The 25,358-nt window shown below is 39.4% G+C and overlaps 1 protein-coding gene across 3 annotated transcripts in view; it reads left to right on the forward strand.

Moving 5' to 3' along the window:
* CNTNAP4 (contactin associated protein family member 4) overlaps nucleotides 1-25,358 on the forward strand; it is a 256,666-nt gene that overhangs the window by 64,994 nt on the left and 166,314 nt on the right. For all 3 annotated transcript variants that reach the window (XM_040443180.1, XM_040443179.1, XM_040443178.1), the window contains exon 3: nucleotides 12,817-13,010. In XM_040443180.1, the coding sequence (XP_040299114.1) occupies nucleotides 12,817-13,010 (194 nt within the window). The remainder of the gene's footprint in view (nucleotides 1-12,816; nucleotides 13,011-25,358) is intronic.

Consider the following 25,358-nt stretch of genomic DNA (forward strand, 5'->3'; position numbering starts at 1 on the left):
GCTGAACTGATTCTGCTAGGATGCTGTTTTCTGGTTGCTACCATTCTCCTTGGTAGTAACAGAGTGTGTGGAAAATGCAGGGGTGTGGATGAGATTCACAGTATCGCCAGAAGCAATTTGAAATTGGCTAGGCGGAAGCATGACCTATTTTTTTTTTTTTTTTTTGGTCCGTCTTTTCTGATCTAGAAAATGTTTGCATTAACTCTCATTCCCAGCTGGAAGCATTGCTTTATTATGACTCAGTGGATCAATATACATTGGGAGCCATGAACTGTGATAGGTGGCCTGACAATCGTATGAAAGGCCTCACTGGTTTGAGTGGAAATGAGGTTGCTTTGTGAGAAGCAACTTTCTTTTTATCAAAAAGGACAATTTAGAACTTTCCATTATGCATTACAAATAGAAATAAGATGGAGATAAACAGAGCAAAATGATGTGCTTTTTTTCCTCTTCTGCCTGCACTTCCCCACCTTCCGCATCCTGACAGACTGGATCCTGCTCCCTCAGCCTGGGGTGATGTTTATCTTGGTCAAGCCAGGGGAATTGCCTGCTCTTTCTCCTGTGGAACAATTAGTGGCATGTCATTTTAGAAGTTCTTTCTTTCTCAGTGACAAAAATCACAAGTTTATAACCATAGGTTAAAATCAGATTTATGAATAGAAGTGCTTGATGGGAAAAATCGCCAGCAATGGCTTGTTACACTTACGTCTGTTTGTTTTCTTCACTGTTTGAGCACAATCTCCAAATTAAATATGTTGAACCTTGATTTGTTCTATATAAAGAGGGAAAGAACTCATTTAAAACACCTGTAATAATTGAGCATAACTCAAAACATCCCAACGTGTGTCAATCGCTGGCCAAATTAGTGGTAATGTATCACATTTTTGACATAAAACCCGTAAGAGCATATTTTTTTCTCTGTGTTTTTCATAAAAACAGAACTCTTGTGTGCTCTTCTGTTTGTACATAGGCCAGGAGCCAGATGGAGCTGGCTAGGGTGCTTGGATGTTAGAGGAAGCAATTCATTTGTGTAGCAAAAGGGTCTGCAACTCAAAGCATTTCTAGAATTGAATGTGTGCACGGGGGAATATTGTACTTGCTGGCTTCAGATACTAAATTCTATTTGCATCCCACTGCCCCATGCTATTGTGGAACATTATATCCATTAAAAGCAGTGTGTATGTGTGTGTGTGTGTGTGTGTGTGTGTGTGTGTGTACTATATATATATATATGTGTGTATATATATGTATATATACATATATATTTATATACTATAATGTAATTATTATAATTATATATTATATATGATGTTTTACATATATATAATTTTTTTTGCTTCTGTCTAATTTGTACCAGTTACTACTGTGATGCCTACTGAATTTTGAGCATTTTTGCTCTACAGTGCAGATCTGGAGTCCAGAATCTACTGCACATATGGCAGGATGTTTTTTGAATCAGATAGAAGCATTCATCCTGGTTGACCACCCATCTACACATGCAAATAGCCTTGTTTTTCACAATCCACATACAGTTTTATAAAATCATACTTTGCATAAAATGTATAATCGGCAGCTTTGGGGATATTAGGCACTTAAACATTTACTCATAAAGATACTACAGTACATTAACCATTCAGATCTGAGATATTAGTTGATCTGATTTTCTCAGCCAATTTCAGATCTCTGAGTTTGCAGGTTATGTGAGTTGAGGAATAACATGGAAACACGACATATTTTTTCAGTATTGTCAACACATTAGCACTGGTGAGTATTGTTTTAATTGGGGGGTGATCCTATTTGCTTTTCAGTTTAGAGACTCTTTCCCATATATGCCCACAAATCAGTTCACCTCAAGCCCTCTGGTGACTGCTGGGTAGAGTAGCCTCCTTTGATTGTGTCAATCCCTTCCAGATAAATGTTCAGACTTTTTTTTTAGCTCATTTTATTTATTTTGAGAGAGAGGGAGAGGGAGAGAGAGAGGGACAGAGAGGAAGAGAGAGACAGAAGGGTAGATGCAGAGGTGGGGGGCGGAGAGAGAGAGAGAGACAGAGAGAGAGAGAGAGAGAGAGAGAGAGAGAGAGAGAAAATCCCAAGCAGGTTCTGTACTCACAGTACAGAGTCCAGTGTGGGGCCTGATCTCATGAACTGTGAGATCATGACCTGCCCTGAAATCAGACTTTATGATTTCCTCATCTTTCCTTTAGTTCTTTCCAAAATGATGGTTGACATATGAGGAACTCAGATGATACAGGGCACGACTGGGTAGCAGCTCCCCCAGCATATGTTGGTTGTCATGTTGGTATTTACCACAAGATCGTTGGTTGGACCCTTTTATACCTGTCAGTGATATCTGCTGAGTGTGGTTGGGTTGGTCCTAACCCTACATGTTTGTTGTAATGCATTGCCAGTTTTAGTGGCCGATCCCTCCCTTGATTGTTTTCTTGGCCAAGGCCATCACCTTTTGCTGAAGGAGTCCCATGACACCTCTTGTTGCTATTCAGAGTCTATGAAGCTGGCTGTGACATTCTTTGGTTAATAGATGGAACAACTGTGCAGTCATCTCTGGGTGATGTCACTACCATGAAGAATCCCTCAAGTGAGCTTCTAGTCAGACCCTCATTCACTTCTGAGCATTGCTCTTTATCTTCTCCTCCTGGACTTTGATTGTGGAATGGTTTCTAGGGAATATAATTCATTAGACAGAAAGATGAAAAACACATTGTTCCAATTAAAAAACTCCCAGTTATCTCCTGCCAAAGAAAAATCACACTAGTACAGACTTCCAGTTACAAAATAAAAAAAGTCATGGAGATTAAAAGTACAACACAGGGAATCTAGTCAATAACATTGAAATAACATTGTATGGTGACAGATGATGACTATGTTTACTGTGGTAAGCACTGTGTAATGTATAGAATTGTTGAATCACTCTTGTACACCTGAAACTAATATGATATTGTATGTCAACTATACTTCAATAATAGATAAAAATTAAAAAAAACAAAAGAATAATTGCACGGATTGGGTAAAAAGACCAGACAGACTTTCAGTACCATAGCAATGAAGGTCAAGACTATTGCAATAGAGAAGAGACATTGAACCCAACTCTGTTGAAACAAAAGAGAGTTTGTAAGCTCTGGGTTGAGCCAGTAGAAAAGTACTGGAGAACATTAAGCGGGGAAGTTGGTCATTGTGATCAGGTGTTTGTGTTTGCTAATTGGCGATTACAGAAATTAGACTCATGCCCTCCCATAGAGACTGGGAAATGAGGCACTTTCTTGATGACTGCATTTCAAGGGATGACTCGGGTCCTTGAGAAAGACATTCTTGGATGATAAACTTGGAACGAGGCTTGAGGAAGATTTATATCTCCGGGGGCAGAGAAACGGTTTATAGTTGCAAGTTTCCTAAATTAAATGCTCTAAGAAAAGGGAAGTCAGGCACTTCTAGTTGGGAAGGACCCTGTGTAAAGTTTAGTCAAGCTTCTGAGGTAAAAGCTAAGACTGTCATGGTCACAAGCATCGCTAATAGTTTTTCCTGCTGCTTGTAAAATAAAAGTTTCCACAGTGAAGTATCACTTAAAAAGGAATAAGTCATGGAATTAAATAAAGCACATATATTCAAGACTGAACTCAAAAGTACCTAAGCCTAGAGGTAAACATATCTCCATAATTGGGAATATGTTGTTATCTTAATATGTCTTAGCAGTTTTTACAAACTGAGAAAGCATTAAATGATTTAATCAATCAAATGCTTGGGATTGGTTTTGCACTTTTTGCCTTTTTGATTTACTGTGTTCCAGTAATGCTGCCTTTTGCAGTCATTATGTGGAAATGATGTCTGTTGGTACAAGAGAGTGACTTCAGTTTTTTGACCCAGAAGGAGTGATATGAGGACATTTGGCTCATGACAGCTTATCATCTCTGTCTGGCTAAGGAAGATAAAAAAAAAAAAAAAAAAAAAAAAGGAAGGTACGGAAGCAAAAAATGGTTTTTAAACCTCTGGGATATTGTCAGTATGTTCTTTTTGATGCATGATGTCATTTACTGAAATGACCTGTCTCACTGCAATAGATCTAAATCGAAACTTTTAGAAAAGCATCATAATGGGCTTAGAAAGCAAAACATGAGCAAGTCCTGATTATCGTTTGAATTTCTAGACATCATGTGCTAAAAGTCATTTTCCTAAAATGACTAATTTGAGTGAAATAAAACTTGCTGGCACAGAATTTAGTGTTTTTATAACTTTTTCCCAGCTTTCCAGAGTAAATTTGGCTGTCACAAAATTTGCAAATCAAATATACAAATCAAAATGCCCGAACAGAGGAAGGGTGTAAATATTTACTTTTCAATCCACTGAATTATTAAAGATTTCAGAAATGTTTGCTCTGGCAATACATGAAGTAGGACGGAAAGTCAGTCTGCCAATTTGCCGCGAGGGAAAAACGGATCAACAGCAAAGAACTGAAACCTCAGAGAACTGAGTGAGGTATTATTAATTTAGAGCCTTTCTGGGGAAATGAAGTGAAAAGCATCTTTTTCACTGTATCAAAAATCCAAAAACAAAGCCATAAGTACATCTAGGAAATGTAGTTTACAAGTGATTAAACTGTATAACTTTGGGGCAATTGGTAGTGTGTGTGTGTGTGTGTGTGTGTGTGTGTGTGTGTGTGTACACATACTTGAGCTTTCTCTTTGAGAACCTCACTGAAAATACCTCGCTGCAAAGAAACCTCATTTGGCTCCAGTTTCCACTTTGTCACTAATTTGGTATATGAATTTACACAGTCTTATTATACCTGGATGGCTACAGATTTATTTCATTCCTTTATGCAGTACATAGTTACTAAGCATCCACCGTGTGTCGGGCCATGTGCTAGACACTTAGGATCTATCTGTGGGTAAAACAGGCAAAGACTCTTGGTCTCATCAAGCTTAATGTTCTAGTAGGTCAAGATAAAAGATAAAGAATACATGTAATAAATAAGAAAATCATATACTATGTGTAAAAGGAAGTCATATACTATGTCAATTCCTGTCAAAAAGAATGAGAAAGTTGTTTTGGGTAAGAAAAATGGGAACAATATTGTTGGGTAAGAAAAATTGTGGCAAGGGAGGTCAGGGGATACAGGCCTCTATGGGAAGGACCAGATCCGAGCAAAGACTCGAAGGTGGCAGGGATGTTAGCCCAGTGTATCTCAGAGGGGAGCACTCCAGGCAGAAAGGATCACTTCGCACAGCAGGGACTGGGAGGTAGGAGAATGAATGGTGTTTGTGCAGAGAACCTCAGGGAGGGAGGCCCTTGCTGCTGATGGGGAGTGAACTGGGAAGAAGAGGCTGGGCAGACATGGGTGGGAGTGGTATGAGGGGGCAAATCAGATAGGACCCTGTGGGCCATATAGCGATGACTTTGTCTTTCACTGCGTGTATGATGGAGACTTACTGCAGTGTTTTGAACACAGGGATAATATTTTAAGCCTGTTACATGGAGAATGGAGCCTCCATGAGCTAGGGAAGAAGCAGAGAGACTTCTTGGGTGGCTTCTGCAAGAATGTAGGGTAAAATCATGTGCCTTGAGCCAAAGGAGTACCAATGAAGATAGTCTGATGCTGGAGAGGTGAGAAGCACCAGTAACATTTTCTCTCGGAATGGTTATGTGGTGAAAAAGAGGGGAGTCAAGAATGACTTCTTTGTTGTTACTCTTCTGAGAAACCAGAAGGATGGAATTATCATAAACTGGGCTGGGGAAGGGTATGAACAGAGTAGGCCTGGGGGAGATCATGAGGTTTGGTTTGGAACATGTTACAGATATCAAGTTGAATGAAGCTCAGGAAGGAGATGTGGGGTGGAGATTAACTCAGGGAATTATTGGCGTGTGGGTAACACTTAAATCCACGAGGTCAAGAGAAATCATGAAGGAGTGCACGTTGACAGAAAAGAACCAGGGCAAAGGACTGAGCCCTGGAGCATCTCAACCCTCAGAGCTGATAAGAGATAAAAAGAACTGGCGATGGAGACTGAGGAAGAAGGACCAGTGAGCTGAGGAGAAAATTAAGAGAAGAAGCTCTTGTGAAAATAAGCGAACAAAGTATACCGGAGCATTGGGAAGGGCCGGAATATTCAAATGTCTCTGGTGGGCCAGGTGGTAGGAAGGCTGAAACCTGAGCGTTCGATTTGGTGACGTGGAGTTCTCTGGTAGTGTTGAGAAGAGCAGCTTCAGTTGAGTGGTACAGAGTGAAAGGCTGGTTGGAGTTGGCTGGAGCGAGAATGAAATGAGAAGAATTGCAGAGCTTGAGCGTGGACATCTTATTCAAAGAATGGTGACATAAAAAGGAGGAAAAAAATTACAGAAGAGTCAAGAGAAGCTTTTTTTCTTTAAAAAAAAAAAAAAGAAGGAAAAACAACCACATGCTTGTACATCCGTGGGAATGATCCATTAAAGAGAAAAAAAGATAACGAGGCAGGAGAGAGAGGAGAATTGCTGAAGCAGTGGACCCGAGCAGGTCCATCACAGGTGAAGGGGCCAGCTCATGCCCTGTGGAAGGAACTAGAAGGAAGGCACAGGAATGGGCTCGGGCGCTGACTGTGCCAGCAGAGCTCCGTCTCACTTCACCTCCCACCTCTGCCTCCCTCTGTGTTGGCTTCACTCAGGCAGACTTTCCAAAAAGATCGCTGCTGCAGTTTGATTCCCGAGTCCCATCCTTTCAGCTTTCTGAGCGGAGAAAAGGATCTCTCCTGCAGTAGTCCCGACAGAATCCTAGAATTGCACCACTAGCCTGGCTCAGGTGATGCGTCCATCCCTGTCACCATCCCTGGGGCCAGGGGAGGCAGTGCCAAGATTCCAGAGTGTTCTGTGAAAAAAGACCAGCAAATTACAGCATCAATAGCATCGTGTTTTCTTCTTGGCAAAACAAGCAAACACACAAAAAAACCGACAAAAAACTAAGCTGGTAACAACACAAAGTTGTTAAGAGTTCTACATGGTGACCCAGGGACACTGCAGTCCATTTAAGGGAGCCAAACAAATATTGGCGCAGTGTTCTTTTTGTTTCCTTACATTATTGTAATGTAATGTCAACATCAAAATGATCCGGGCACATTTAGACTCTTGGGGGAAATCTAGTTGACATGTGAAAAAAAAGTAATTATCTTAGAAGGAAGCTTTCCTATGACAATTTTAATTAAGCCAATCATTTTTGTAGAAATGTATGTGGCCTAGTGGTGGCTAGGACTGTCATTCAATTGTGTTCACTGTGCTTTGTGTCCTTGAACGTTTGTGTCTTTCTACACTTTAAATATTGGGAAAGAAATATGGCTTCTTCTTTCTGAGCAGTTTGTACTTTTACGAAGTTGACAAAACTCTGTGCCACATCATCTCCCTGATGACCACCAGGAATGGCAGTCATGTCATTTTTAATATTAGTAGGGGATAGAGGTGATTCTTTTCTCTATTTTAAGGCTTCAACCAAAAGTACCTTTTTCTTCAATTTTTCTTTTCACTTTCCCGAAATTGTAAGATGTGTCTCTATGAGCAGAACTAATTATTATTGATATCTGGCAAATGGGATATATGGATATTAAATTTATAATTCAGCCAGGCAGTTACTTATATTTAAATAATATTGAATAAGGGTATCTGCCTGGCTCAGTTGGTAGAGCATGTGACTCTTGATCTCAAGGTCCTGAGTTCAAGCCCCCCACTGGACGTGGAACCTACTTAAAATGAATGTTTAAAAAAATTAAAGGAAAATAAATAATATTGAATTTATAATTTAGATATATTCTTGGGATAAAATTAACCACTATGGGCAATGACAGTTGTATAATTTTTTCAGGGGTAAAGAACTGAGAAGGAAGTGACTTTTAAAATGAGATCCTCACTGAGATTTAAATTATTTTAAAAATAAGTAATTTCTTATCCACATTAAAGTGATTTGTATAACATTTGGAAAAATTTAATTTGCATAATATTAGGAAAATTTACTTGGCCTCTGTAAATATTTTTTTAAGTTTTATTTGAAAAAAAGAGGTGTTAAAACATTTCATTTCACTAGATAATTTTAGTAATTAAGCTTAATATGGTACATAAAATTTCTAGAGTAGAGTATTTGACATACAATAGGCACAGACAATTTATAGTTTGCTTTTCTTTCCCTATAATTCACAGCCACATATTTTATAGAAGCAAGTTCCCCAGGAAACTGATGTTTAAAATTGGTAGGCACCCACTGGGTGCCTCAGTGGGTTAAGCACCCAACTTTGGTTCAAATCATGATCTCTCAGTTTGTGGGTTGAAGTCCCACATCAGGCTCTATGCTGGCAGCTTGGAGCCTGGAGCCTGCTTCAGATTCTGCGTCTCTGTCTCTCTCTGCCCCTCCCCCACTCACACTCTGTCTCTCTCTCTCAAAAATAAACATTTTTTAAAAATTCAAAAAAATAAATAGAACTGGTAGGCAAGAGATGCTGTGTTTGTGGTCATTCAGGAACTAAATATTTTCAGAGCTGAATTTAGTGCTGTGATCATAAATCTGTATTTGGAGTCAATAGTAATAATAATTGTTCTATAATTCAAAAAGTAACAACTGCCATGTACCCACATGCTTGCTGTATGTGAGAGAAATCAATAGGCACTTTAATATGCTTTTTGAAATTAATTCTCAGAGCAGTGCTACCACATTTAATTTAAAAGTCTCACCAGTCGGGAGGATTTTTGTTTTTAAATGTGAGTTTTCAGGCTGTGATACGAAGAGTCAACAAGTGTTTTTGTTTGGAGAGATTTATGACACTTTACTATGCCAAGTCTCAGTGATGAGGCCAAAGAAGGAGAAAAAGGAGGGTGGAATAGGAAGAAAATGAGCTGAGGGGACAAGACTCTTGTTTTTATCTGGTGGGTTACGTGTCAGTAACCATGGACGAGGTGGGGGTTCTAAAGAGATGGTCTTTGGTCTGTAGGTATTGGCCTACTGTAATGGTGAACACATGGGCATATTAAAAGCATCATTAAGAACGAATACTACTTGACCAGCAGCTAAAAGGTTTGATTAATAAATAAAGTGAGGAATTCTTTTATTTTAGAGTAATTCAGACTTTACCATTGGCTGGAGTTAGCCCTCATTTCCTCCATGAAAAAAGTAAATGCGACAATAGCATGGCTCCGGAATGCTGGGTGGTTTGGTAGTGGCCATACGGCTGTTCTAATATAACGTCAGCTTTTATTTCATGTCTGTTGTTCCTACTTGTCACCACAGGCTGCCAGTACCAAAGTATGTCACGTTCTACCTATATCTGTACCTATATCTATACCTAGAAGTTTGCATTTTCCATATTCCTCTTCGACATTTGTTTTAGAATCAGAACAAGGATATCACTCCATCACACACTTAGACCATGTGCATCTGCAGAGCTAAAACAGCTTCAAACCCTGTGGGGAATCTGTGGATTCCCTGGGGCCGATTTCACTTGGTAAAGCCCAGGAGCATCTGAATTTCCATGATTTTATTGGTGTACCTCTTTAATGATATAGCTTAATTTGCATATCAGTAGTACCTTTTCACCACAGGTGAGAAATTGAAATGTTCAAGGTCAATTAACTGCGAATGTTTCGAGTCCGGTAGTGCAGCTGTAACAGTGAGCGGTGCTGGGAAGAGGGAGCGGTCAGTGAGAGGTGCCTCTTTCTCCTGATGAGAATTGATGATCCAATTTTAACTCACCAGAATCATGCTGATTCTTTTTTCCTTACTGTGCTCCTCTCATGTGCTCACTTTTTAAATACTGGTCTATCAAGGAGTGTCAAAATGCTAGAGAAAGATTATGAAATTCTATATTGAAAAAGTGTATAGACCATTGAAATTAACTGGAAAGAGCAAGACACAAAATAATCAGTATTTTCCCAGAGGTATAAGCTACATATAGATAAAATTCCGAATGTCGAAATGTCAGGTTAAAATGATAGCCAGCCGGGGGCCCTTCATTCACTCTTTTCCAACTTTTCTATGTATGAAACAATGATATGGGGCACCTGGGTGGCTCAGTCGGATAAGCATCCGTCTCTTGATTTTGGCTTAGGTCATGACTTCACTGTTGGTGAGACCAAGCCCTGTGTCAGGCTCTGTGCTGACATTGAGGAGCCTGCTTGGGATTTTCTCTCCCCTCTCTTTCTGCCCTTCCCCCCCACTCTCTCTCTCAACCAAAGTAAATAAATAAACCTAAAAAAATTATTTTAAAATGATAAAAAAAAAAAACCAGAGAGATAGGCAGTAGTAATAGTATAAGAGGACTGAGGATGCTTGGTTAGCATTAGACCTCAGGAAACGTTCAACTTCCAAACTTGGAGAGATCCTTAGGAAGAATAGTAAGATTTAGAAAGGACAGTAGAGGGAAATAGTTACCCATTCACCCCTCCCATCGTGTCCCCGTACTTCAGCGATATGGTCTTTGTTAATTCGAGGGAGGAAAATTGGCTCAACCGCCCGGTAGCTAAATTCTAGGGTTCCCCTACCTCTCCCAGCACCATCTTTTCTACATCCATTGGGAGCTTCCAGTTCCCATTGACCATAACAACATGAGAGGCACTGCAGGTCCTGGCTAAGAGCACCATGCCTCTTCCTGCTCTGCAGGTGACAGCCAGGTATTCAGACTCTCTGTATGTGACTTAGCCTCTATTCAATAGGTTGCTCTGAGAATTAAATAACTATGTCTTCACAGAATGCCTGACACAAAGTACTCGCTCAATAAATACTAAGTGAATTCTACCACAGTAGAATAAGTAGAAAAGGTAGGCTGGAGTTTCATTGCATCCTGAGCAGTGAAATATGGAGGAACAGTTGGCTTGGCTTTAAAAATAATGCCGTGGGAACAACTCCCACTGAGGGTTCAGGAATTTCCTGAGTTATTTGTGGCAGGCTATAATTCAAGATGTCTTCAGATCAGTCTTCCTTCTAGATAACAGGCTGCAAGAGTAAGAGGTGCCCCTTGTGGACAGCAGAGCTGTGCTGGAGAAGTGACACCAAGACACCAGAAATGCAGCCAGAGCATGTGTCTGCCAACAAACCCTCTTGCTCAAAATATGAGAGTATTCTTCTCTAACCTAAACGTAGTAGATGGTATTGGTGGCCGACAGAACTCCACCCATCCAGGTTACTGGCCCAAACCACAGGTTCTTCAAGGGCAAATACAGAGAAAATTAAAAGTAAAAACAAGCCAACCAAAATTACTGTATGTATAATATTTTGGATGAAAAAGAGAGAGGTATGGAATGGAAGACATTTTTGAACAATGACTTCTTCCAAGAAAAAAAGGAAATTTGAAAAAAAAAGTCTCATTCTAAAGACAATGTAGTGAATAACTTGGTAATCATACCCTAATACAAGTAGGAGTTAGCATGATAGCATCAGGATAGGATGTTGTTGTCACATAATTCCTTTTTAATATACTGTATTGACTCAGTTTTGAGCCTTACGTAAAGGATGGTCTGCTCTCTTTCATGAGCAGCTGATTATATCCATAATCTGCCCACTTCCCTTGTTGGGCTTACAGCCTCAAGGTGGTGACAAAAGAATGTGGGAAAGAAAACATGTGCTAATATTCTTACTTGGGGTGTTATATATCAGATGTTACATTTTAAAAGGTACTGAATATTAGATGATTCTGGATTTAAGAATGCGTTAAACCCTGTTTCATGCCTTTTTACAATGATTACGTATTACTTACATAATTATCAATGTGAATATTACTTAAAATAAGCAAAGTCCCCATATAAGGCTTTTTTGTATTAACTGGAAGAATGAAACATCTTAACAAGACATCCAGTAGTCACATCTCTAATATTCTGGTGTGCAGTGAGTAAAAGGAAACACAGTAAGTTCGGCTCTACCCACACTTCCTTGAATATACAATAGGTTCCTATTTTTCACTCTTGAATGCTCAAGCACACCTTACTCTAGGACCTTTTCCCTGACTGCCCCTCCCCCACCTCTTACCTCCCCCCCCTTACCCCACCTCCCCACCCGGCCAGGATAGAACCAGTGGTGTGTTGGTGAATTGGTTGGGGTGGGAATGGGTGCTGATCTGTAGAGTTTGCCAGTTTCTGTGGTTTAAATACTCCAACCATGGTCCGTTGCAAAAGTGGCTATATTCAGCAGTCAGCTTGCAAAATTCCTGAAAATTTAATGGCCTCTTCTACACTGTTGCCAGCCAGTTCCAACTTTCTAGTGGGTAGAACTCTCCTCCATCATCCGTTGTATTATTGTTTCCTGCACGTGCCTCACCATTAACATTTGTGTTTCAAGCATGCTTTTCAATGTCTGTCCCTCCTATAAACCTGTAAACACAGTGAGGATAGGGACTATCCTTTTTGACCACCTGTATTTTCAGGCTTTATGTTATACTTCTTTCTCCAGGAAGTCTAAACATGATCAGATACCACAGGTAATATTCTAGTTATGCCACAGTGTGAACTATGATTGAAGGTCGAACCATCACCTAATCATGTGTGTGGGCGGTAACCCTCCTAGTTCCAAGTGTAGACACGAATGTCCACTTGTCAAATTAAGCACTTGGAACATTCAGTAGAATCTCAGTTCTACCCCGTGTTGGGAGTTACAACACCTAGAAATGAACATAATTAACACAGGTTTCATCCATTTATACTAAATTCTTGTTTTTCTATATTATTCTACAATTATGAGAAGTTTCATATTTTGGAAATTTGACTTTATTAAATTCCATACAGGAATACAGTCTTACTGGCATTTCTATCCAATAACAGTTTTTTAACTAATCTTCTTCCCGTTGTCTTCTGTTTCTATTTTCATAAAAGGAGCTGGTGGCTGGTCTCCACTTGTGTCAAACAAATACCAGTGGTTGCAGATTGACCTTGGAGAGAGAATGGAGATCACCGCTGTGGCCACCCAAGGGGGATATGGGAGCTCCAACTGGGTGACCAGCTACCTCCTGATGTTCAGTGATAGTGGCAGGAACTGGAAACAATATCGACAAGAAGACAGCATCTGGGTATGTTTCTTTAACAGAATGCATAGTCTCTCAGGGAAAAGAAGCAGAGTCATCCCTGTGTGTTGTTTACGAATCTCTTAAACTAAGTTGAGAAACAGAATCTTGGGAATTACTTAGAAAGCATTTTTCAAGGAAAAATTAATTAATATTCATTTTCTATTCTGTTTCATGGTATAACTTTTGAAAATACTAAAGGTGAGTGAACTTATCTCAGAGACCCCAGAAACTGAAAAAAAATCTTACTTGTCCACTACCTAATGTGGAAGTCTAAGAAATAAATAAAACCTATCATTTGTTTTTAAGTTTTATCCAATAACCTAGTGGTTTTTGCATGGTCTTCATTTAAGGTTGGTTGACAGAATTTTTTTCCTTTTATTTCCTCTGATGCCTCTGAGATTTCTGAACATCTCCTTCTCTTTCTAGTATTTGGAGGTTGGTATATATAATATTTGGAGTATTTTATATGATATAAACATATATATATGTTTTGTATATAAAACATATATGTTTTGTATATGTTTTGTATATATAAACATATATATATGATTTGTATATAAACCATTCTCTAGTCTTTTAAAAGTGTGTAAGTGTGTAAAACGCTGCATGTTATTGGCAGGGGCATGGCTCCTTAAGAGAGACTGACAAGGAGGCAGTTTGCAATATGGTGGGTGGTATTTGTAGTTGGCTGATCACATATAAACACCTGGTGGAAGAAGGAAGCTGCAGGCTGTTTGCTTGGTGGTGAAGAAAGGACTTCTTTGCTAGGAGAAGGGTATTGGTTTGGATCTTATGTGGACCAGGGACAACGTGCTGCAGTCAAAGAACTTTCTTTTTTTTTCTTTTCCTCTGGCTGAGCTGCTGGAACCAGAGAAAATGAGTAACTTAATGAAGCATCATTCTTAGCACACAGATAATTTAGAAGCCTATTTGGGCACATAATGATAATTTTCTTTGATCAGTCAATTGCCTCTCTTTTGAAAGTTCCTAGAACTCAGTCATACATTATCAACTCATTGAAGAAATGGACTGCGATTTACTCACCTTTGTGTCTCTGAAGCATTTGGTGGCCATTCAATGCGTGTTTATTGATGTAAATTGAATTGAGAAGAAGTAACCCTGCTCTTTCTCTAGAGAGAACAACAGTTGGGCTGGAAGAAGTTGCCTATAAGCATTTTTAAGAAAAGCTGCCTTAAAATCCTAAGCAAGCTGAGGTGTAGAAGAGCGAGAAAAACTGGATATTACGGTTGAATTAATTTCATGAGAACCATACAAACTAGGGATAAAATAAACAGTAATTATGAACCAATAACAATGAAAGCTTAATGAGGTATTTATTTTAACTAGGTGTTTGGATTATCCTTTACTCTTTTTCTAAATTAAGCATTGGGTTTTAAACTAGATAAGTAGAGGTTAATTCATGCTAACATATAGATGTGTTAAGTAAAATGTACGTTGTTGACATTTCTTAAGATGATACATCAACCATGAAAATTATTTCTCTGTTATTCAGTTTTGGGGCAAGTCAAACTTAGACCACACCACTTGCCTTCCTTTGCTTACTCTTGTTCAGGTGAGGTTCTCAGGGGTGCCTGGGTGGCTCCGTCGGTTGGGCGTCCAACTTCAGCTCAGGTCATGATCTCACATTCCATGGGTTCGAGCCCCGCATCTGGCTCTGGGCTGACAGCTGAGCTCAGAGCCTGGAGCCTGCTTCCGATTCTCTGTCTCCTTCTCTCTGCTCCTCTCCTGCTCGCACTCTGTCTCTGTCTGTCTGTCTGTCTTTCTGTCTGTCTCAAAAATAAGCATTAAAAAATTTTAAAAAAAAAGGTGAGGTTCTCAGGGTGAAATAGAGGCATAATGATATCCTTAACCAATCCAAACTAATCAATGTAAAGACAGATGGCATCTATCATAATTACTTGCCAAGGTAATATTATTTTTTATGCTGTGCTTTGATTTGTTTGTGTATTCATTCTCTTCCTCTTTTGAGTGTGAACATCCTGAAAATAGAGGCTGTACCTTCCAACCTGTCATCTCAGCATCCAAATCTTTTTTTCATTATTTATTTATTTATTTGTTTGTTTGTTTATTCATTTTTAAAATTTTTTAATCTTTATTTATTTTGGGGAGACATAGAGAGAGAGAGAGCACGAACAGGGGAGGGGCAGAGAGAGAGGGAGACACAGAATCCAAAGCAGGCTCCAGGCTCCAAGCTGTCAGCACAGAGCCCGACGCGGGGTTCGAACTCAGGGACTGTGAGATCATGACCCGAGCCAAAGTTGGACGCTTAACCGACTGAGCCACCCAGGTGCCCCAAATCTTTTTTTTTTTTAATGTTGATTTATTTTGAGAGGGGGAGAAGGGGCAGAGAGAGAGAGGGAGAGAGAGAATCCCAAGCAGGCTCCATGCTCAGTGTGGAGCCTGACATGGGGCTCAATCTCACCACGGTGAGATTATCACCTGAGCCAGTATCAAAGGTCTGACGTTTAACCAGTTGAGCCACCCAGGCGCCCCTCGGCATCCTAGATCTTAAGAGTTCCTGGCTTGTTGCAGGCAAATGCTAAATGTTTGTTGAATGAATGAATGAATAAACGAGGGAATGAATAAATGAATAAAAAATGCATTTTATTGTAGTGACTGCTTCCTCCTAGAATCAGTTATGTCTTTTAGTGCATTTATGTTTTACCAGTTTAATATACCTAGAGTTAGGATGCACATTTCTTTACCCCCTATAAGTTTTGAACTTTTTATGGGAGAGGGTTTATCTTTTTCATCTGCATTTCCAGCATTTAGTACCCATTGTGGTATATCGCTTTTGTTGAGGTTATTACAGAAAAAAAAATCAATGAATGAATGGATTTGAAGACATTGATCTCCTATTCTGGGTCTAACTTTGTAAAGAAAAAAAAATCTGAGAGGTATTAAAAGAGCTCATGTTAATGTCATCAAGAGATAAAATACATCAGAACAAAGCAAAAAATGATTCAGAGAAGCATGCAAACATGGGGTACAGAATTCTAGAGATTTGGAAATTAGTGGAACACGCAGATCATTGTAGATTGACTTTGTCAAAACAGCTGGGCTCACCTGGGTGTTGAAGAAAAAGCTTCAAAACTTAGATTATGGAAGGATTAAGGAAGCTATCCCATGTAGCTGGAACAGAGTAGACAACAGCATGGAATTTGGCGATATCCAGAGGTACAGTTTCCCACAAAATAACCAGGAAATCTACTGGTCAGAATGGACTGTCAAGGTCAGGAAGGTCGGAATGATACTTTTGGATACGGTAAAGAAAATTGATGGATGACTTTGAGTGTCAAGATCAAAATTAAGACTTGGTGCAACAGGTACCATGACTACACCGAACTTATGGTGTAGGTGAAACAACCCACATCCCATACCACGCACATCCTCCTGATGCCTGCTCATCCCAGGTAGGCTGCTGAGTTCTATCCTGCTCCTAGTTACGCAGGTACCTCTCCGAGGGAGGCTCCGTCTCCGTGAATCTACAACTGCCAAAGCAGGAAGAATGAAACATGGTGAATTATGCCTAGTTCTTGCCATTCCACCCAGAATAACACAGATCACTTCAACCTGGATTGTTTTTTAGCCAAAGTACAATTTTTAATTGATGTACATAGTAAGGACTTTAACCCACTGCTGTATTTTACAAATATAGATTTTCCAAGGTCGTTTTCTTTATTTGGTATTTTTTGGCCCATTTTTAAAAAAGGTATTCTGAGTTATATACAGACTGTACAAAAAATGCCCATTTTATTTAAGAGCTTCACATTCTGCCCCAGATGATAGAAATAAATCTATGAAAGAGGGTTACGGAACATATAAGCCATTATACAAGTATGTGATGGAAAAAGGAAGAAGAGACAATTGTTGTAAGTTTAGAAACAAATAAAATAAAACCCATCAACATGGATTGAAATGCCGCATTGAGGATCCTCATTCTCCCTTCATTTGATCCCACCTCGAGCGCTGGAGAGAACAATGGCTCTATATACCTGAAAGGTTTAATAAAAGGCCCTGATGCTTCTTACAAATAATCTTTAAAAAGAAAGATGAAGTATTTGTTGTCTCTACAGGTCATGCACATATTTGATAGAACTGTAAACTTGACAGATGATATTTTGTAAAATCACATATTAAAACACTTCTTTAGAAAAAAATTTATAGTCCAGGCCCATAAATGTAATTTATAGAAACTACTCTAGTACTTGGCATGTAAATATTTCACAAAATTAGAAAATGCAAGCCACTAAAATGGTTCCTCTCAAAATGAAGATAAAATAAAATCCCTCAACATCTATGATCAAAGGACTTTTCAGCCAGTTTTATTGTAAGTGATTGAAAAAGTGAATGTAAGGTGTAATTTCTGCTCGTTTAAGGACAATTGCTAAGATATCATGAAAGTAACACCTTAGAAACTATTTTAAATAGATAAACATGTGCAGGAACTTTATAGCTAAATTATCCAAATGGTCCCTGATACATGCCCAAGATTCTTTGACACTCCAGACTATACAGGCAAGGAATGGGAATGGTACCAATTTTATGAATTGTTTAGGTAAATATGATTGTTATACACAGAATAGTTTGCTTTTTGTTTTTTTATGGATGTCATTTGTACCTGGTTTTCCAAACAAACAAACAAAAACCTTTAGCGTATTTCTAAAGTTAGAGTAGTTTTATTTTGTTTCTTATTTTTCTTATTTTTTTCTTATTAAAAAATTTTTTGATGTTTTATTTATTTTTGAGACAGAGAGAAAGCATGAGCTGGGGAGGGGCAGAGAGAGGGAGACAGGGACCAAAGCAGACTCCGTGTTGACAGCAGAGAGCCTGATGTGGAGCTTAGACTCACGAACAGTGAGATCATGCTCTGAGCGGAGGTCAGATGCTTACCTGACTGAGCCACTCAGGCGACCCTTGTTTTTCACTTAGAAGTGTTTAATGTCATGATTCTGGGCTTGTTTTGTGAAAAACACAGAGCCCCTGTGACATAGTAATGTAGTCAATTAGGTAGAAGTATCACCTGTCCCAGAATATTCACACCATTATCACTGTGAATGATTGAGTCGTCAACTCTCAAAGCCACACGGTGCAGAAACACTACCTGCAAAGATTTTAACATGCATTTGTTTCAAATCAAATAAACATGTGGCCAGGGGAGTCTAATAGAAAACCTCAGGAGGCAGGAATACAAGCGGGAGGGGTGCTATAAGCTTGCTGGACTCCATGCCATGCAAGGCACATCTTTCCTCGTCCTTCCCCTCTGTCGAGCCCTTATTCTAGCAACTTAAACCTGCAAAAATCATTTGTGGGGTTTCAAAGCACAACAGTACTAATGCCGTGTATGTCAACGTGTCAAACCGTCAAGTTTAAAGCATCGGAAGACTTGCCTCAGTACTTGGACAGAGGCCTAGAGAATGCCTTAAGCTGCTTCTGTCTTTCTGGATGGCCTCTACTCCGATGCCAAAAAGACATTTTTAATGGAAGTTGCTATTATTTGTATCATCAGGAAATCTCTTGATGTATTTCTATTTAATCATGACTTCTTCACCCTTTTGAAAATGATTAACCTAGTAGTACATGCTTAAAGGTGGCTGCATCTGGGTTTTTAAATTTTTTTTTCAACGTTTATTTATTTTTGGGATAGAGAGAGACAGAGCATGAACGGGGGAGGGGCAGAGAGAGAGGGAGACACAGAATCGGAAACAGGCTCCAGGCTCTGAGCCATCAGCCCAGAGCCTGACGTGGGGCTTGAACTCACGGACCGCGAGATTGTGACCTGGCTGAAGTCGGATGCTTAACCGACTGCGCCACCCAGGCACCCCATGCATCTGGGTTTTTAATGTGGCTTCAGTCATGGGTCTGAACAGTTAGTTTGCTAGGCACCTTCTCTATCATGTAGTGTGGTTTCTTTCACCTCCGTGCATCCGTGCTCGTTCTCTAGTGTGCTCTGTGAGTTCCTCTCATAAATTCTTTGGACACGCATATATATGGGAACTTTGTATCAATATGTGATGCACAAAATACATATATGGGAACTCCCATGCATTTCAAGTACACATAAACAGTGATATAAGACAAATGGTAATGTTGTTTCACATTCTTCAAAATGATCTGCCTCTAAGCAAGCAAAGTAAAAATTATTTGAACAGAGTGATTAGAGTTAACAGGAGATTGGATTTGGTGCCCTCCTCAGAGGGCACACTCACACTCAGGATCGTTCTCAAATCATCAACCAGGGAATAACATGTGTTAAAGACACTTTCCAACTTGGTCTCACATTCTACCATGTCACAGTTCAGTGATAACAACATGACCCCCTTTTCTCCATTCTTTCTTGCCATCGCTGTGATCTGATGTCGTAGATGTCTACTTCCGGCTTTTCTAGTTCCAGCCTCCGGAGACTACATTTGGAGTTCTCTCTTGGAACAAGTCTGTCCTTTTGAAATGTCTCTTTTGTTGTTAAGACCTAGGCATCTAGGTCTCTCTGTAAACCAATGCATTAGGCTCTCTTTCCTAATTTTTGGTTTTTTAAGTTCCGAACTTACAAGCATGTTTTGATCAGAGAAAGAGATAGAAAAATATATAAAGCTAGAATGGAGGTGACAAGATTTGGTACTGATACAATATAATGCTTAAAAATCTAAGAGAATTATTTTACTATTTTTTAAGATGGTAACTCAGTAATGTGCCTAACAACAAAATTAATTTTTTAAATCAGTAATTTATCTTCCCACTTATAAATAACTGCATAGACAATACAAAAGGAATACATACTCCACTTAAACTAGAACCAAAAATGAATAAATATCAAGGTAAAACTTAGAAAAATGTACAGGATAGGGGCGCCTGGGTGGCGCAGTTGGTTACGCGTCCGACTTCAGCCAGGTCACGATCTCGCGGTCCGTGAGTTCGAGCCCCGCGTCAGGCTCTGGGCTGATGGCTCAGAGCCTGGAGCCTGTTTCCGATTCTGTGTCTCCCTCTCTCTCTCTGCCCCTCCCCCGTTCATGCTCTGTCTCTCTCTGTCCCAAAAAAAATAAATAAACGTTGAAAAAAAAATTTATAAAAAAAAGAAAAATGTACAGGATATATAAAAATAATATTTAGAATATTACTGAAGGATATAAAAGAAGACTTGATTAAATGGCAAGTCATATCTGTTTTGAAGTGGAAAATAGTATCACAAGCTACTCATTCTACCTAAAATAACTCATAAAAATGAAATCATTCTGAATTTCATGTATAAAAAGTATGAACAAATACATAAATTAGCAAAATAACAGTAGTAAGGAGAACCTACATGTTAGAAAAATTTTATAAATCTATGTTAATTAAAACATGTTGATACTGGCACGTGAAAACATAGTGAAAGAATAAAAGAGAGCATCCATTACTAAGTCCAAATACCATTTAGGGATTTGCCTAAGATACACATAGCATTGAAAATATGTGAGGACTGATAGGAGTTTACCCAAGGGATACAGGAGTACTGATGCATAGGGGCACTTGGACCCCAATGTTTATAGCAGCACTCTCAACAAGAGCCAAATTATGGAAAGAGCCTAAATGTCCATCAACTGATGAATGGATAAAGAAATTGTGGTTTATATACGCAATGGAGTACTACATGGCAAAGAGAAAGAACGAAATATGGCCCTTTGTAGCAACGTGGATGGAACTGGACAGTGTTATGCTAAGTGAAATAAGCCATACAGAGAAGGACAGATATCATATATTTTCACTCTTATGTGGATCCTGAGAAACTTAACAGAAACCCATGGGGGAGGGGAAGGAAAAAAAAAAGAGGTTAGAGTGGGAGAGAGCCAAAGCATAAGAGATTCTTAAAAACTGAGAACAAACTGAGGGCTGATGGGGGGTGGGAGGGAGGGGAGGGTGGGTGATGGGTATTGAGGAGGGCACCTGTTGGGATGAGCACTGGGTGTTGTATGGAAACCAATTTGACAATAAATTTCATATATTGAAAAAAAAGAGAAAATATGTGAGGAAATGTATATAGTCAATAATGGAACTTAGTAAGCTATAGTTTCTAGAAAAATAAGTAACATTTTTTATCAAAATGGATTCCAGATGAATTGAATATTTAAAAATAATACAGGGGCTCTTGGGTGGCTCAGTTGTTTGAGCATCTAACTCTATATTTGGCTCAGGTCATGATCCTGAGATCGAGCCCCACGTTAGGCCTCCCAATGAGCATGGAGCCTGCTTGGGAATCTCTCTCTTTCCCTGTGTTCCCCTGCTCACACACTCTCTCTAAATAATAATAATACAGACATAGAAAAAAGTAATAGAAGAAAACACAAGATGATGAATAGATAACACACATAATATTGGAAGGCACACGTCTTTCTAAGCAAGAGAACCAAACCCAGGTGCCATCGAGGAAATGATGAAAAATGAGATAATATTTAGAGAGCTGCATGAAAAAATAACATAAACAATATTAAAAGGAAGAGTATAAATTGAAAAATATTTGTAGCCTCTATGATGGCAGTGCCCACTTTGATTCACCAGCAGCAGTGGTCCTGGGTTGAGATTGATATTCAGATTGACAATGACTGAATGGATTTCATTCACCTGCAAGTTTACTTAGATTTAAAAAGCCAAAACATAAGAGACTCTTAAAAACTGAGAACAAACTGAGGGTTGATGGGGGGGTGGGAGGGAGGGGAGGGTGGGTGAGGGGTATTGCAGAGGGCACCTGTTGGGATGAGCACTGGGTGTTGTATGGAAACCAGTTTGACAATTTCATATTTAAAAAAAGGGATACAGGGCAGGCAATATCACAGTGTGCACAGCAACAGCATAATGGATGTTTAGTTACACTGAACAGCTTCTAAATATCCCCACAACTTGAATTGGGATAAACGTGGTCACGATGGGCAAGGCTGAGTGGGTGTGACCACCACAGATCAGGAAAGCCATCAGCTTCAGGGCACCTTCAGCTTTCATACCTTGCCAATGACATAACTCCTCAGAGATACCTGCCAACCCCCTTTTTGTTTCCGCGTGCCTGCATCTCATCACTCCCACGTTACTCACTGATTACAGATGATGTCTGTCGTTCCCAAATGTTGCAGCTTATTTGAATTCTGATACCCAGGTAGCATCCATGCCAATCAAATAGTATTTGGGATGGAAACCAGGTATTGGGATTTTAAAGAAATAGTACCAGGCGATTCCAATTTGCTGCAAAGTGTGGGAACCATTGGATTACTCCATAAACACCCTTGACAACCAAGTATAGATTCTTAGTTCAGTACAAAGCATAATCAGCAGGATGCCGATGTATCTTAGATCCAGTAAACTCCTGTGCATTCCTCGAGTATATGTTGCAAGAAGGATTTGGCTAAAGATCAATGCTAGGTAAAAAGAGCTATAAACCAGATGTTAACTCAGTCCTTCTAATGAGAAAGATGGTCTAATATGGTAGCCACTAGCTATCTAGTGCTATTGAAATTTAAAACTCAATTAACTAAAATGAAAGAAAATAAAAATAAAGTTTCTCAGTCACGCTAGCCACATTTTAAGTGCTGAATAGCTAGCTAGATGAAGCCATTGGTTACTGTATTAGTGCAGTTATAGAAGATGCCCATTATCTCCGAAGATTCTATTAGCACAGGTACAAAATACTCTTGAAAATTAATAATAAAAAATAAAGCTTTATTTTTTTTAAAAAGGAAGCAAAATATAAACAGACACTGCCTAGAAAGGAAAGGATGATATGTAAGTATGTGCAAGCGTCTACCACCTCATTCATTATTGAAGACATGCGCATTAAAACAGGTGTCAGTGTGGTTTATATACACAATGGAGTCCTACGTGGCAAGGAGAAAGAATGAAATATGGCCCTTTGTAGCAATGTGGATGGAATTGGAGAGTGTTATGCTAAGTGAAATAAGCCATACAGAAAAAGAAAGATATCATATGTGTTCACTCTTATAAGAAACTTAACAGGAACCCATGGGGGAGGGGAAGGAAATAAAAAGAGGTTAGAGTGGGAGAGAGCCAAAGCATAAGAGACTCTTAAAAACTGAGAACAAACTGAGGGCTGATGGGGGGTGGGAGGGAGGGAAGGGTGGGTGATGGGTATTGAGGAGGGCACCTGTTGGGATGAGCACTGGGTGTTGTATGGAAACCAATTTGACAATAAATTTAATATATTTAAAAAAAAATAGGTGTCAGGTAGCATTCCCTAAAAGACTTGAATAAATGAGAATGTTGGAACTACAGTGTTCTTTGGACATAATTTGCCAAGTTGTTTTGTGTAACAAAGTAATGTCTTCTTTAGTTTTAATAGTTACACATTTAATATGGTGACTCTTCTTACAAAATTTTAACGACGGTATGAAAACCGTGGTATTATGGGTACTACTGTTTAACACAAGAGGAAGCTAAAAATTGATTTTAAAGAAAAGCATGTAAAAAGCGAGAAGGATGAACACTTATTATGGCCCAGAATCTTCTGTTGATAGGTTTGTAAATAATATAAGTTAAGGTCTATAAATAAAAGAGTGGAGGGATTATTTGCTCAAATAAAAAGAAATACTCCAGGCATTATTCTGTATGCATTATATATTTATTCAGTTATTCTTCACAATCCAGTGAGTTAGGAACTCTGATAATGCCCAGTTTGTGTATACGCAAACAGAGATGCGAAGGTTACTTTCCCAAGGCCACACAGCTAAATGGGGCAAGATTTTGCTCCTCAGGAACCTGGCTTCTATATCCCCTATGTTACAGGTCAAAATATTATGTGTATGAAATCAGCATTTTGAAGGAGAACCCAAATGATTTAAAACACAGAAAACATTGCCATAGGGAGTCCAAAACAGTGTTGCCTAATGCTTTAAATCTATCCAGGTGTATAATCTGCACCAAAAAGTAGCCCAAACTCTAGGGGTTAATCCTGCAAGCTCACTTGCATTGTACATTTGAAATGTATGCAAGAATATTCACTGCAACGTTGTCTGCAGCAGCAAAATGATATTGATTGAACCCAGCAGCCGTATATCACTTGCTTAAATAAATTATAGCACCTCCACCCAATGGAATAACTTATGGCCATCAAAAACAGATGATGCAAGAATATACTACCATTTCTGGAGTGGGTCCCAAAACTGATGTGAAATTTTGAAAGTGAGCGGACATTTCATGCTAAAGAGTGAATCTTAGGGACTGAAGAGGAAGAGATGGGGGGGGGTGGCTGATGGATGGAGTATTTGTTTATTTATGGAAGCACAGGTAAAGATTAGATTTATATGAAGTTTCAAATAGGGCAAAGTAATCTGGATGTGGAAGAAACAAAGGAGAACAAATAGAGGAGAACAGGTAGGAAATAATCCAATTATCAAATTTTTAAGAAAAACAGTGACTATTTCCTACTTGTTGTATAATGCTATAATATTTAATGATACTATAAAGCCTACGTGAGTTATCAGTCTGTAGCATCATATGCTATTTGTTAATGCTTATTTTAGTAGTGGTCTAAAAAATATATTTGTCTAATGGGTGGGTGGCAGTCTGACGTGCATGTCATTAGTCTTTGATCATGTTATTACAGATTAAAAAATACTTGAGTTCTGATGCTAAATTGATCTCTGAATCAGTGCCCAGTCAGAAAAGCCAGAATCACTCCAGGCCTCTGAAACTGCACAGTCATCAGAGGAAATTGGTTACAGGTGACGGAAAAGCTGATCGGCCAAACTTGAGGCGGTGAGACGACTCAGAGCTTAGTGACAGCAGGAAGATGCTATAACGCCAAGGGCCGGAGGGAAAAAATGAGAAGGTCATGCCTCCAGAGCTTAGAGGCTGACGTTGTCTATTAGTGCTAGAATCCTGGCAGCGGCTTCCCAGTAGAGGATTGGAGAAGCAAGGGTGTCCTTTGGGAGCAGGAGCCTTGTGAATAAAAAGACTCAGCCACTACCAAGAAGCTGCCCAGGCAGAGCAAGAGTGGGGAGAAGTATCCTGGCCCCTCCCTGCCCTTCGCCTGCCCACCTCTCCCCAGCTCTGGGCTGGAAGCTTGCTAAACCAGGAGCCTACAATTCTCAGTCAGCATCACTCAGCCCTCGCATGCCTCAGAACAGAGCAGGGAAAGGGTGATACGTGGTTCTAAGTGAAACAAGCAGATGACCAGCACAGCCCTAAGGACAACTCACCTCAGTGTGCTGCTTTTTGTGTCCTTACAGAACGAGGGTGCAGGTAGAATCCAGGTACTTACTGAGTGCTGTCTCATTCCCTTCCAGCTGCAAAATTGCATGCTTCCCCATCGACCCATAAAGAAAGTAGATCAATAATATTTTGATACCGAAG

The sequence above is a fragment of the Herpailurus yagouaroundi genome, unplaced genomic scaffold (genome assembly GCF_014898765.1).
Source record: "Herpailurus yagouaroundi ecotype Mexico unplaced genomic scaffold, PumYag 190, whole genome shotgun sequence".
NCBI classification, from domain to species: Eukaryota; Metazoa; Chordata; class Mammalia; order Carnivora; family Felidae; genus Herpailurus; species Herpailurus yagouaroundi.